Below are 15,735 nucleotides of genomic sequence, written 5' to 3' on the forward strand. Positions count from 1 at the left end.
CTGTGACACGGCATTTACCCTCAATTTTGATGTCAGCAAATACATTGCGATTCCAGCGGCACCCTCAATTTTTGGCTTCTTTAATCTCCGGCGAGAAATCTAGACTAGTTAACTAGATGTCAAAAATGACGACAAGATAAATGACAAATAATCAACTGAAAAGATATCATTGAGAGCTGCTCGCACATAATGTACGTTTCTTCATGATGTATTCTCTCCAAATCTAAGCCGTCAAATGATAACTGACATTTCAAGGCACATGATGGGAGGAGCAACACCTGTGCCACCAGTTCAACGGTTAATAGCTGAAAAATATGTCATAAATGGAGAATGCGGCCCCTAAATATAGAGAAAGATGACAATTTGAATCTTTTCCTGAAAATTCTTTCAAAAAGGAACAAATTTCAAAGGCAGCCTCGGCTATAATAGTAAAAACGATGGTTAGGACATACTACAAAAGGCCTATGTTTACAAAAAAAAAAATGTTATATAATTGATGGATTACATCAAAACTTGATTAAATGAACAAATAAGATTAAAAAAAAAAAAAGAAAAAGAAACAAAACACAAATTCTCTTACCCTCCTGGGCCATAAAATTCTTCCAGAAGAGAAGCCAATGGCCTAGAACCAAGCTTTTTTTTTTTTTTCTTTTTTCTGAAACACACTAATGAAAATGCGTAAAACAAAACGAGAAATAAGTAATCAATTTATCCTAACTAAATATTACAGTAGCGAGCTGTAACAGGTTTCGATCGATAAATTGAAAAAACATTTCAGTTGGTTTTCTTATCATCTTCCTTTGTAGCGGTCACCTCTGCACCATCAGCAACCTGATCATCCTCACCACCAAAACCAAATTCGTTCACACGTTTCTTGTCAACTGGATATTTCCACCTCTGGTACAGATATATCATAAATATAACATCTGCAAGGCAGCCAAAAGAAGGATGAAAATCATACACAAAAAAGCAATGACTGACAAAATCAAAACTGAAAAAGGACAAATCTAACCCACAAAAAATGAATTCCCTTATCTCCTAATTCGGGCCATTTCAGGCTGAGTGCAGCACCGTTTGAGGCATTTAATTCTCATAGTAATTATACACAACTAGTGCAGCTACCAGTTTTATTTTGAATATATCTGGGTTCACTATTGTAATATAACCAATCTGATTTTACTTTGGAACTATCAGAAGCATCACAGAACTTCATCTTCTTTTTCTGATGAATAATAATTTATTAAAAAGCAAAGGCCTCATACACGAAAGGTATAAAGGACAGACAAACACCCTACAAGTTTCTATAATCTAAAAAGGAAACAAGATCTAAAAGACTTAAAAAAGAGTTTGGAACATAGACCATAGCCCAATCCAAAAGAGATTGGGCACTTCATCTTTTGTTTTTTCTCTTTTCCTTTATCCTTTTTGAGTTTCTTTTTTTTTTTTGGGGGAGGGGAGGGGAGGGGGGGGGGGGGGGTCATGCTGCATCATGGCACTTCCAATGCCAACCCCTCATTTAGGCATCATATAACAGCAGAAAAATCCCCTTCGGCAAATGGACATTAGAGCTATACAACAGTTACCAAATGGACATTAGAGCTATACAACAGTTACTAAGGAAATTGAACTACTATCGATTGTGAATGTGATTATATGTTACCATCACGAAAGACAGAAAGCCGATGTAGAGTTGGCATTTTTATGACAAAGGCAAAGAGATCATCAATGATGGTGTTGAGGAATTTGTATGTCATCTGCCTCCAGGGTAGATGAGCCACAGACTTCAGCTTATAATTTATGAACAATTGAGGGCACATCATTATGAAACCTGCAACAATGAATTCAAATGCAAAGGGAAACAAACCTGTCAAACTTCTACAAAAAATTAAGGATTCAAAAGCTAATAACCGAAGCTATATTTTTAGTGCAAAATTGGCAGATGATGCAAAGACATTGTTATGAAACAGATAGTATTTTTTTCTTTTTTAACAAACACAAAAATCTTTAAAAGAAAAGAAGCAGGGTTGTTGTCGGGGTGGAGGGTAGACATATAACTGGAAGACAATGAGCATGCACTTGGAGCCATTTTGACTTTTTAACAAAACAAATTAATATGGAATTCATAGGGCATAGAGACAATTTCAATCACAAAAAAACAAAGGGCTACTGATGCTGTAAGTATAATTTTGAAGTAATGACCCACTAGTGCCTGAGTCGGGAAAATCATTGGTTTTCTCCATCTATGATGACATAAACATCTCAATGACTTAACAAGCCTGGTAAGAAGAAGAAATAGCAATACCAAGATAACAAGTTTCTTACCAAACATGTATACACAGCTTGTCAGTGAAGAAAGAATCCAAGAATACCAGCTCTTGTGGCGTTCATACATGAGGGAGTAAATAGATGAGCATATAGCAAGGAAGAAGAGCACATAGGACAAATACTTCATTGCGATATCATCATATTCCTTTGTCTTATTCCCTGCATAGGACTCACGATCCCGGAACCTTAACATAGGTATTTTCCCACTTCTATCAACCTGGGGATAAAAGAGAGAAATTACAAAATTTTGCTCATCTCATAGGAAGGTAAACTAAAGATTCAGAGCAGTATAAATTGCTTAAGCTCAGATACAACATTATCAAGTGTCAAATGCATAGGTTCCAAGATCTAAGAAGATAACCACATAGTAAGGCATGCACAAAATAAAAGTGTGTTTATTATGTAAATCTGACATGCCCCATACATACAGTACTAAACATGAAAAGATAATACATACCCACACACATTATCCTTGTAAATGTGAACCTAGCAGGGATGTAGCAGCAGCAAATGGTTGAGAAATAAGGTATCTCAAGCATAAGATGACATCTCCATGTAGATAAATTACAAGGTATACCTCTATTTGCATCATTTTAACATCTAATTATAAATTATACCTCTATGTGCATGGCTTTCCCAATTTTCCAGAACTCGATGCAGCACCCAACTCCAGAACTTGCAAGAATCATCCATGAGGTGTCATTATCAAGTAGATAGAGGAAAACAATGAGCTGACATATAAAGCTCACAACAACAGACTTTGCAGACAGTCCTTCCATAGATTTATTTTTGTTCCAAAATTGGATGTCTGCAGTGGGAAAGAATCAGATTAATTAGCAATATTAAAACTCAAGAACATCCAAGGGGTGAAATTCAAAAATTGCCATTATATGAAAATTACTATTTACCGTTCTTGAATGCCAAGAAGTCAAACACTGAATGAAGTAGTGAAACAACCATTGTGATTACCAGGAGGTATGGATTTCCTTCCAAGAAAACCCTCTGAGAAAATTATCAGATAATAGGCATTTAGAGATACAAGGAAACAAAATATTAAGTGGTATGATAGGTGCTAGAAGCAACAAGAAGAACCAATAGCAAAATTCAGCTGGAAAACCTTTTAGATTATTAACTAAAATCTTTTATCCCAAACCATTCAAGTGACAAACTTCACCTCATAGAACTGCGACATCTTATTTCAGTAAAAATAAATGGTATATATCTGCCTGTAATATTGGCCAAACTAAACTAAACTATGGATATAGTTTGGCAGCTGAAGTTCAGATTTTTAAATTGATTACGGGCTCATGCCAAAGAAATTTCCTACGGTGATGAAGATAAGCAATACCTTCAACTCATCAGCCTCGCCCTCGAGCATGCTTCCATAACTACGGTGAATCTGGAAAGATTGGTCAATCTGCAGGAATAGTTGCCACTTGGTCATGCTTATGGGACCCACCTCCAGATTTAATGTCAATTCTGTCACTGTCTCATTAATTGGTATCAACTTATCTCTGAGTAACCAGAACTCATTGAAGAACATGGTTGGGTAGTAGTTTCCTGTAGTAGGCTCAACATTCAAGTCTATGCAAATCTAAGTCAAGAAACTCAAAGCGATGAATAAGACAAATCTTTCCATAGTCTACTTAACATGCAGCTCCACACCTAGTAAATTAACAGCACAGCAGTTCTCTAAAGACAATTGGTGGTATCTACACTCTTGATGCAAATCGGCATGAAAATCACGTTTTCTATAATAGAAAAAGGGAGAAACATAAAGCTTAACCAAGCTGGAAGTGTTATAGGGAAGTTGACATAGAAACCAGAAAGTATAGAGATAATAAAGACATCAAAAGTAAATGTAGATGAACAAAAATAAGATCTTGAAGGATACAAGGAGCAACATTGGGTGGTACAGCATTATGAGGGTATCTGCAGGAAAAAAACAAAAAAAAGGCCAGGAATGAGCAGGTTTAGCAACAAAGTAGCTCATAAAATTGAATAGAAAAAAAAGGGAATAAATTTAAGCTTCTTTTTTTTTTTTTTACTCTTTCTAAACCAGTAGCGCATCCAGTTAATACACAATGAAGAAAATGATCTAAACTGAAATTCAGAATACACATAAATATTACAGCTAAGAAACATTTAGCTTATAAACTAGAAATCAAAAGGCAGAACAAAATCTACACACACTTCGTAAGACACTTACTAGGATGATTTTTTTTTTTTGATAAGTAATGGAAAATTTTATAAAAAAGGCTAAAGGTGCCCCTAAGTATACAGGCAGTATACACAGGAAGCTCCTAACTGAAACGAGCAAAAGAATTACTAGGATGGTATTATCATTAACATTCAGTCTTTAAATTTATGGTGTGAAACACCACTTTCAATTGCACTTTTATAGTGGCATATACGATTTATAACAGGTAATTCCAAGAAATTAACTTCTTATGGCTGACATGCTAACTACATTCGGCCACTTCAATTCATCAATATTTTCAGTCTCTGTGATTTTCAATAACACAATCAGTGAAATAACTTTTTTATAAGTAATTTAATATCATTGAAAAGTGTAGAGGGGCACAACCTAATACATAAGAAGTATATAAGAGAATCCCTTGTTCAATAGAAAAAGAAGAATAAAAGTTCATAAAGTCAGAAGAACTAGAAAAAATCAAACTATTATGTGTTGCTATCCATGTGTAAAGTGAGTTGAATATAAGCCTTTTCAACTCTACCACCGAAGTATCTCCATCTAGGGCTGTTAAGTGAGCGAAGCGTCTCACGAGCAAGCTCGGCTCGACTCGGCTAGGCTCGTGAGCAAGTTCGTATAAGCTCGTGTATATATATATATAAACACTAAGTAATACATAATTAATTATAAATCTCATAATTATTAAAATTTTAAAATTGCATTTATATTTAAGCGTTAGAGAATGAAAAATTCTAAACCCTTCGTGATCAAAGAGAGAGAGAGAGCAATCATTAAAAAGACCTCGATTCAATTAGAGCAGACCCAAATAAAAGGAAGAAGAATCAAGCATAAACTATTGAGGGAGATTGTAAAAGGCATAAACTATTGAAGAATCATACAGACCCAAACACTATCACTACCTGTTTGATGAGCGAGAGTGAGAGTGGGAAATGAGAGTTCAGGTGGAAGATACGCTGTGACTGATGAGGGGGATTGAGAGAGAAACGTTGAAAAAATAGTTTTTTGTAGGGGACGTTGTCCCAATGCAATCTGAATGCAACCTGTTAACTTGTCCCACATTGTTAAGAAAACATTAATCTCCAAGTTTGCTTATCTATAAAAGGATGCATATCCTCTCTTTGAAACCAAATGCCTTACTGTATTGACTCAGGCTCCATACTCGACTAGCCAGGTTAAGCAAATACTCATATGCAAACTAATTTCTTAAGCTGTTTAAGAGTACTTGAAGTTAAATTTTTTTTAAAAAAAACAAAAACATTAAATGTAAGAGCCAGCTCGCGAGCTGGCTCGGCTTGACTTATTATTAGCTCGAGCTCGATTTTTTTGGCTCGCCCTTGAGCTCGACTCGAGCTCGAGTAAAATTTAAACGAGCCAAGCCTGAACAAGGGAAGCTCGCTCAAGCTCGGCTCGTTTACACCCCTACCTCCATCTTCAAAGCTCCGTGTCATGGCGTGCATTCCACTCTTTCCAAATACACCACATTAAACATAAAAGAGTCAACCTCGAAACTTCCAAAATGTTATGATACCCCATTTGACCTCCTCAACTCATCAGCAACTCTCTCACCCTTCTAGGCATAACCCAATTAACATCAAACGAATTAAATAGCAAGCAAAGATGTCCCACTTCTTCAGGTTATCCAACATCAATATCTTCCTAATGTTGCCGTCCACACACACAAAAAAATGACTCCCTTGTAGGAGCCTTAACTCTCCAGACACTCTTCCAAGGAAATAAGAAGCTCGTAGGCATGGTTAACACATGATAATACGACTTCACTTCAAAATTGTGCCTCTTGGAAGAGATCTAACATATTCTATCCGCATCTCCTTGACTTACTCTGAAAGAATACATCTCAAAGAAAGAGGAGAACAAATCCAACTCACAATCCTACATAGGTCTAGTAAAAATAATATATTCCATTGAATCCTTCCATTTTAGAACTGCATATGATCTGCCGCTACGCATACTTACAATGTGCAATATTAAACAAATCCGGATAAGATATCTTCAATGGCTATTCCTTGCACCATACATCATGCCAAAAACTGATCTTTGACCCATCACCAACCTCAAATCTCACAAATTTTGAAAAACTTTCTCACCCCCACCCCAAATGGCCCTATTACCTCCTTGGAACACCAACCTCCCCTTGAACTGTCATATTTAGTTTCTATCACCAATCTCCACAGAGCCTCGCTCTCGGTAGTATAACGCCATAGCTATTTACACAATAATGCTCAATTGACTATAAACAACCAATTATTCAACTACTGTGTTTCTATTATAAAAAAGAAACAACAATATTATTCAAAGGACAAGAAACATAGAACCTAAAAACAAGATGACCTTCAAAGGGGACTAAGAGGCCAACTTAAAACAATTGCTAAGAGAAAGAACAATAAAATTCAAGAAAAAACCAAATCAAGGTACGTAACCATGACTTCGAATGCCTTTAAAATACTGTCTCCTCTTTTCACCATATCTGTCAGGTTAATCTCTAAAAAGTATAGTAAAGAAGGACATAAGGGAACATGGAAATGGAGACACTTGGATATTTTAGCTTTCATACAATATTACATTCGTGTGAAAGTATAACATAAATGCATGGCTTTACTTGATAAAACTTCACGACCAGATAGTGCAAGCCTCAAATGACATAGAAGATCAGGAAGACATTACAATCAGAAACTTTATCTCAAACAACAATTAACTCAGGAAAAAACTTGAGGAAAATACACTTCACCACCATGAAGTGTCCACCCATTTTCGTTTTGACGTCTAATGTTTAAAAAGTGGCACTTGACCCCCACAAAGTTTCAGACGTTAACAAAAAAGCCCATCCGTTTATTTTGGCCATCACTTTGGACGGAAACCAAGTCATGTGCGTGGCACGTGACACTTTTCAACCAAAAAGTTCGAAAATGCCCTAGTGGGTAAAGTGTAAACGTAAATTACTTCGGGGGGGGTAAAGTGTAAACATAAAAAAAAAAATTAAAAAAAGCTTATTTAAAAAATAAACTAAAGTAAAACAAAAAACTCAGGTTAATTACCTTTTTAATACCAAGGTTCTCACTTTAAAATTTTTTTTTTCACCTAGGTTACAAATTGTATCACAGATGGTACCTGAGTTATGGGAAAAGACAAACTTGGTACCTTTGTCACATTCTGTTAGCCCAAACTAACGGACTACCATGTGTCACCCCCAAAAAATGCCACATGTCCTTAAAAAAACTAGTTTAATAACTGGTTGAGCCACCCCTAGGGACGGTTTGGGGTGGCCTGGCCACCCCATAATTCTTTTCAATTTTTTTAGGGGTTATCTTTTTTGATTTTTTTTTAAAAATTATTTTGATTTTTTTAGGACATGTGGCGCCAAATATTTTTTGGACATGTGGCATTTTTTGGGGGTGACACATGACAGTTCGTTAGTTTGGGCTAACAGAATGTGACGAAAGTACTAAGTTGGTCTTTTCCCATAAGTCATGTACTATCTGTTATACAATTTGTAATCTAGGTGAGAAAAGAAAAAAAAAAAAAAAAGAAAAAGTGAGAACCTTAGTACTAAAAAGGTAATTAAACCAAGTTTTTTGTTTTAGTTTAGTTTTTTTTTTTTTTTACCCGAAGTAATTTATGTTTACACTCTACTCCCAAGGGCATTTTCGAACTTTTTGGTTGAAAAGTGTCACGTGCCACACACGTCACTTGGTTTTCATCCAAAGTGACGGCCAAAATAAACGGATAGGCTTTTTTGTTAACGTCTGAAACTTTGTGGAGGTCAAGTGTCACTTTTAAACATTGGAGGTCAAGTGTCACTTTTGTTTTAGTTTAGTTTTTTTTTTTTTTTACTCAGTAATTTATGTTTACACTTTACCCCCCGAAGTAATTTATGTTTACACTCTACTCCCAAGGGCATTTTCGAACTTTTTGGTTGAAAAGTGTCACGTGCCACACACGTGACTTGGTTTCCATCCAAAGTGACGGCCAAAATAAACGGATGGGCTTTTTTGTTAACGTCTGAAACTTTGTGGAGGTCAAGTGTCACTTTTTAAACATTGGATGTCAAAAAAAAAGGGTGGATACTTCATGGGGGCAAAGTGTATTTTCCCCAAAAAACTTTGCTCAAATATCATCCTTTTTCCTTTTATATGTAAATAAGAAATCACAGTTTCCAAAACCATAATCTGACAATAAATAAAAGTAATAGGAAAAGAGGAGATCAAGGAAGTAGGTAAACCATAAAGATGTGTCACTTTATAGGCAAGTAATTGTTAGCAAATCCTGGAAATGTACATAACTAAAGTATTTCAAGTTCAACACAGCAGAATGAATTAAATAGTGTGGTCTAAATTCAATAATTTCATACCACATACAAAACCTTCTAGAGAACTGACACTCATTTAACACATACCGTGTAAAATCGTCCACTAAATTGATTGTAATATTTGGTTTCCAGGACGCAATCCATTCAACAGGTTTATCATCTTTAGAATCACCTTGAGTATCATCAACCACCTGAAGCCAACATAAATCGTCATTAGGATATGAACACCACATGGATAAGTGCAAGATGGAAATCAAGATGTGCCATCAAGAGAAGTCTAGAAAACAAATTGCGTTTAACATATACAACACCGAACGAGAGACTACATAAATCAAGTTTCACATATATTTGTATTACATTTAAGACACACTGTATTCATAGTGATTGGATATAATGTTAGGCTCAAGGAAAAGATTATATATAATGTCAACTTAAATTAGGTTGCCTTTAAATTACATAACCACCTTAGTCTCGCCAAATCAGATCTCCTAGAATGGGACTGATTAATAATCAGGTCTTGATCCTCCATTTGCATATAGGCATCTGGAGGAGCCTAGAAGTTATACACTGTATTTAATTGTATAATTATTAATACATACGAAGTGTTTGCACTTAAATGAGCATCCATAACAATACCAGTTCAAATTGTGTAGACTTCCTACATGATAAATGGACGCCAATCATCATAGTTATCCAATTGCAAGGGTACGTATATCAGACTTTGATATCTGAAAAGCAAAGCTAGCTTGTAACAACTCATCCTGGAGTTATGTATGATAAATATTTAATACTAAAAGACAAACCTCAGTCACTGCTTCACCCTCATCAGAACCTTTGGAGCTCCCCAATAAACTCTTCCTTTTGTCCGTTTTTGACTTGGGCAAGTATGTTATAATAGCTGAAATCAATGAAATGGAAGATCTCTTTAATGTTGATTTGTTTGGTCATCACTTAATTACTGACATAAATAGAATAATATAAAAAAAAAGTACATAAAAATGCCCAGGAACACATTCGTACAGTGTGTTTTTCCAAAAGCAGCCAGAGGTTGGTACTCTGGATCATTCGGGTCTGGGGAGTAACCAGAGCGTGCAAAGAAAATGTGGGCATACAGACTTCCATTGTGCTTCAAAGCCTGAAAAACAAAGAAATACCATCTTCATGTCCTAAAATATTAACTTATTGGAAGCAACAAGTACAAGGAAAGATTATCACCATATTGCTTCATATCCTAAGTGATATACAAAATTCAGAAATGTACGAGGCATAAACTAGAAAGTTTACAAATTCAAATCTAGTGCTTCCCACTACAAGTGATACCTCAGATGGATAATACTTCAAAGAAAGAGACCTCGTACTCTCCGGTCCCCAAACCGCATATGGAATATTACTTTCTTGCCAAATAAGTGCTTTTTCATTGCCGAAGTCATTGAACGTTTCATGTTCAGAAACATACAACCACATGTCCTAACCAAAATTAAAAAGCAATTAGAAATAGAATGTAAGTAGCAGAAGAATAAGCATACATAAATGGGAAATACCAGGCATAGCGACACAACCAAACATGGTGTTAAGGCAATAGCAGCCAAAAATCAAACCCTGCAACTGGGTTATGCAGAGGGGGCAAAATCTGAACCGTTCGATTGAAAATAAGCCTTTTTAACTCTCTCAAAATGGAATCTCTTCCAAACTTTTATGCCACAGTTCCTTACTTCGAAAGGGTACAAATATCTAAATTTGATATGTTTAGATACTTTTTCAGACCTATTGCCAATACTGAGTAGCAGCCAAAAATTTGTATCCATTTTTCATGATATCATGGCGAATTTTTCAGAAAAAAAATAGGAGATCCTAATCCTTCTTCTCATATCAAATCAAAAACTGTCTTCTTCTCTTTCTCGATCACGTATATCTTTCATAACATGTTACAAAGTCCTAACACACAAGTACCTAATTAGCACATAACCTAACCAGTACAAATTGTGAATTAACCAGACAGAAGAACCATACCAAAATCACAGTTACAAGAGGTTTAAAATTTGATCATATGAATACTAACACATATATTTATGGATTTTTCGGCAAAGAATTCATATATTAAAGAATTAAGTCATGGATATAGATCGCAGAGCACGTAGATGACAGAAAACGAATGCAGGAGTAGTAAGAATATAAATGGACGAATTACTAGGGGCTCGGCCTTTTGGAAGATATTGGAGATGAGCTGGGAGGGCTCGGTGCCGGAGGGTCGTTTGGGAGAGAAGAATTTGGAAGCGAAGTACCAAAACACTGCCATCCTTATCACACCCGTTAGCATCTGAGAGAACCCTCCTCGCTGTTGCTGTTGCTGTTGCTGTTGCGGCCTTCCTGGCTCAACTTGCCCCTCCGTTTCCGGCGGCGCCATCTCTCTACCTTTCTGATTCTCACCGCCGCTCAAAATTTTCTTTTCTTTTCTTTTCACACAAACAGAGAGATAACAGTTTCGGAGGGATCGGGAAGGGGAAGATATTTGTAGTAATATTGTAAAGATGGGGTTTTGGGAATCTCGCAAAACAATTGAAATTAAATTAAATCTTTTGGCGTGAGTGGGCCACGCAAGCCGAGCAATACAACCCCGTTACCCCCAGACTCATCGTCACACTGCCACTGCCTCTTCTGCTGTCTCAATGCCATATCATTAATTTAAATTGATTCTCTTCCTTTCACTTAAAAAAAATAATTAATGGTCTAATTTAGATTTTAGAATATCTAATCGCATATATATTGTTTATATTGTCATGTAATTTACCATCAAATATTATAAAATCTAATATGAATCATAAAATAGTTCATTTTCATTTCACTTAAAATGAAGATGATCATATTTCTTAAATATTAGTAAATTTTTTAATTGTTAAGTATTATTTTTTATTGTTTTGTAATCATAAATTTAAAAATATATGCTCGACTGAGCACTCTAAGGTTTCGAATATTTTTGTGATATCAAGCCCTTGGTCAATTGAGGATCAACCGAGCATCTAAAAATTGAATATTGTACTTTACCACATCACCTCGGTCGATCGAAAATCGACTCAATAACTCAAGTTTTTTAATGGAACATGGTGCACATGCTTGGTCGATTGAGCATAGGTAGGGGGATTGACCAAGCCCTTCTCAACTTCGATTTTGATACATCTTCAATTGCATTTCGACCCCAACTTAACCCTAAACTTAATGTTTATAACAAAATATGTTTTGATACTGAATTCATCAATATTAACAACCTAATAGGATTTCTATTAGTTCTTATCTTGCCTAAAACTTTTAGGCCACTTGACATAATGGGTACATTTCTCGATCATATGATGGTAATGTCAACCCAGCTTTTCTTTTGTAGCTCGAGACCAAATAAAGTAAAAAATGTGAGCATTCTTAAAGACAAAATCTTTGGCTGAATATTCAATACTCAACCAGTTCAACATTTATGCACAAGCTAAGGGCATATTTGAGATCGCGTTTGATGTGCTTAAAAGTTTATTTAACACCCAAAAAGTCTATTTGAAAAAAAAAAGTATTCGTTTGGTAAAAAAATTAAAAGCACTTTTAAAGGTTCAAAAAGCCTAAAAATGTTCAAAATGCACTTTTGGCAAAAGCTTAAAAATGAAACTTCTGCCAAACAACGCTTTTTGACTTAAAAGCTTAATTTATCAAACGCAATCCCAAATAGGTTATAAGCATGATTTGAATTGAAAAGTATATCTAGAAGCAGTAACAGACCAATGTGACCACCTCATGGATCACAGTTTCTTATATGAACTGCTCAACAAAGTTCGAGTACTTCAATTAAATTGTCACTTATTTCAAAATTTTAAATTAATAAAAATATATAAATTTAATTATTTAATCAATATTTTCATATCCGCATAATTCCATTAGCATTAATGACTTGTTACATTCTCATTGTAATCAAACAAATACACAGCCTCATTTCCCCTTAACGAAAGCCTATTTTTAAATGGTTTTCTCATAACTAAGAGTGGAGGACTGTTTGATAGGGAGAATGAGCTTTCTTTGCGCTCACATCAGATCACATCGTCTAAGGCATAGGGGTTGGAGCCATACTCGTCTCTTGGGGTCTGCCAAAGTCTTGAAATCCCTCACCATGAGACTATCTATAAAATTTACCTCAAAATTAAGAAGCCGTCTGAATTTTCTCTAGATACCAACTAATTACATGTTAAGCAAAAACCTCGTTATCAGGACTCGATCATCAGATCATATCTCAAGTTTGCCAAAATTAAGATTCCAATCTCTACTCTAATATCATATTAAATTACCAATTATCAGCCCTTCATATCTTACATTATTGTCACAAAGCAACGATATGAAGTTACATGTGTACGGAGCCTAAGTGCCAACAAAAATGAGGCTGCTGCCTGCTGCCTGATGCCTGCTGCTAATACTATAGCCTTTTGTTTGCATTAGGAGACTCTTTTGCCGACTAGAGCCTCTAAGGGTTATATGTAGCTTTCAACATTTAAGGCCAATCGAAATTATTTCATCTCTTATTCTCATTTAGCCTCCCGAGCAATCCGGCGCTGGCTATGGTTGACTTTCCCTTCTATATACACACACACACAATATATATATATATATATATATAAGAGCAATCTGCTTAAAATATATATAACAAGCAGCAAGGAACAGACCCTTTTCTTGCTGCAAGAAGCTTATCTAAGCAACCGACAAAACTATGCTGACAGATGAGTTTAGTTTCCCAAAAATCACCTCCAACACCATTCCTGATCATCACTTCACAATTTCAGCATCTCCATGGCGAGATTCCTCTCTAGTTTATCCAGATTACAATCTTGATGAAGGTAATTATGGTAGAGGGGAATCTTTTTCTAGAAAAAGCTTTTCCTACTTAGAAAGCAAGATGAAGAGAGAGATATTGGATGCTGCAGCAAGCCCAGAGACGTCAGAAGAGAAAATGGACATGTTGTGGGAGGACTTCAACGAAGAACTACAAAGGGTATCTAAATCTTCCATGGACAAGAAGAAGGAAGCTGAGAGATTGTCAACAAGTGGTGCAACCGAAGAGATGCAAGAGTTTTGCGGTTTGCAGGCCTTGAAGATGCCCAAAACAAGCCGCAAGAGACCCAACATGATGGTGGTAATGAAGATCTTGAAGAAGCTCCTCTTGCTCCGCATGCGCAACTCGCCTCAGATCAAGCAGGACTACTAGCATATATATATATATAACTCTTGCTTCTCTATCACTTGGATGTTGCTTGCTGCTGCTCCTTCTGGTTAACAAAATCTGCAACTTATTGATCATAGCTAGGCTCATAGCTAAGTCTTCTAATGCCTACTGAAACATATATAGTGGGATACATTCCGATTTTATTGATATGAATTGATTTAGTACTCGATCTGTGCATGTATTTTTACATTTAAAGAGTAATTATTTATTAAACCTTAAAGTTTGATCACAATTTTAAATTAAATCCTAAGATTTCAGACTTCAATAATTGAGTATGATACCAACAAAATTTACAGAAGGGCTTGTTCACTAACAAAATCTATCTGTAATTATAAGCACAATTTAATCGAAGTATCAATTTTCATGTAAAGAAATTGTATAGTCCTTTTAGGAAAACGTTTAGGGTATGGTAAATATATCATAAGTTCCTCGATCAATGCGCAAAAATTAAATTCTTCCTAAGTTTTTTTTTTTGAAAATATACTTCATCGGTCAATCGAAATGCCAAGAAAATTTCTACCGTTAAAATTTTTTAATTGCCATGATATAGGTTGAAACGCATTATTTTGTCACGTCAGCATAATAATTTGATTTAAAAATTAAATAAAAAAATTTTAAATTTAATTTTTTTTTAAAAAAAAAAGTTGAAGAGGTGGCCAGCTGTGGGGCTGCCACCCCTCGCCACCCTCCAACCCCTATGGGGTGGCCCACAAGCCACCCCTAAACCCTAGAGGTGGCTGCAAGCCATCCTAACCACCCAAAACCACTCATGGGGTGACCGTGAGCCACCACTAGGATGGTTTGGGGTAAGCCTCCCCAAACCATCCATAGGTGGCCGCGAGCCACCCCTAGGGTGGTTAGGGGTGGCTTGTGACTCCTACGGTTTAGTAGTGGCCCCCATACCACCCTAGGGGTGGCTCACGGGTTTGGGAGGCCACCCCCATGGGTGGTTTGGGGTGGCCTCCAGGGGTGGGCAAACCACCCTTTGCCCACCCCAGGGGTGGCAGCCCCACCATTGGCCACCCCTTCAACTCTTTTTTATTTTTTTTAAAAGTTGAAATTAAATTAATAAAAAATTATTATACTAAATTGGCAAAACGGTGTGTTTCAATGTATATAACGACAGTTAAAAAATTTTGACGGTAAAAATTTTTTTGGCATTTTGATTGACCTACGAAATAAATTTTCTAAAAAAAAAATTAGGACGAATTTAATTTTAGCGCATTGACCCATAAACTTATGATATATTTACCTTGTAGGGTATTATGATTTTAGTACAATTCTTTACAACCTTACGTAACCATTCATATTTTATTAGTAAGAGTATGCTAGCTAGGTGGACTGCCAAATGATTGTTCATATTTTAGTGATTAACTACACATGAATTGCTACGTAAGTTTGTAAATATGATAAGTATCATATTAATAAAATATTATATGATAATTCATATTTTAATGATTAAAATAATAAAAAATGTCTTGTCAATTTGTCATTTGTTAAAAAAAAAAAAAAAAAAAAGTTTAGTGTCAATAAGCTTTCAATTTGTGTTCAAAAAAATCGAAAACTATTTACACTCCACATCAATATAATAATAATAATAAGATAATCCTAACCTTACTCATAATA

The 15,735-nt window shown here is 35.6% G+C and overlaps 2 protein-coding genes across 3 annotated transcripts; one reads left to right on the forward strand and one right to left on the reverse strand.

The window, feature by feature from the left end:
* Nucleotides 1-126: 126 nt before the first annotated feature.
* Nucleotides 127-11,401, reverse strand: LOC132183723 (Transmembrane CLPTM1 family protein). 2 transcript variants are annotated; one of them, XR_009440508.2, is made up of 13 exons: nt 11,053-11,401; nt 10,185-10,331; nt 9,885-9,999; nt 9,668-9,762; nt 8,952-9,055; nt 4,220-4,257; nt 3,674-3,909; nt 3,234-3,327; nt 2,943-3,133; nt 2,323-2,542; nt 1,661-1,828; nt 581-926; nt 127-278 (listed from the first exon to the last, which is right to left on the reverse strand). XR_009440508.2 is itself a non-coding variant. In XM_059597118.2 (12 exons), the coding sequence occupies exons 1-12, from the start codon at nt 11,266-11,268 to the stop codon at nt 775-777; spliced, it is 1,776 nt and encodes a 591-aa protein (XP_059453101.2). In that variant the 5' UTR covers nt 11,269-11,401; the 3' UTR covers nt 468-774. The 2 variants fall into 2 exon arrangements, 1 of the variants encoding a protein (XP_059453101.2); XM_059597118.2 differs by lacking the exon at nt 127-278 and having other exon boundaries at nt 468-926.
* Nucleotides 11,402-13,547: 2,146 nt separating this feature from the next.
* On the forward strand, nt 13,548-14,270 carry LOC132185581 (uncharacterized). The gene has a single exon (XM_059599340.2). The coding sequence runs from the start codon at nt 13,597-13,599 to the stop codon at nt 14,089-14,091; it is 495 nt and encodes a 164-aa protein (XP_059455323.2). The 5' UTR covers nt 13,548-13,596; the 3' UTR covers nt 14,092-14,270.
* The last annotated feature ends 1,465 nt before the right edge of the window (nt 14,271-15,735 follow it).

The sequence above is a fragment of the Corylus avellana genome, chromosome 7 (genome assembly GCF_965113065.1).
Source record: "Corylus avellana chromosome 7, dhCorAvel1.hap1.2, whole genome shotgun sequence".
In the NCBI taxonomy this organism is placed as follows: domain Eukaryota; kingdom Viridiplantae; phylum Streptophyta; class Magnoliopsida; order Fagales; family Betulaceae; genus Corylus; species Corylus avellana.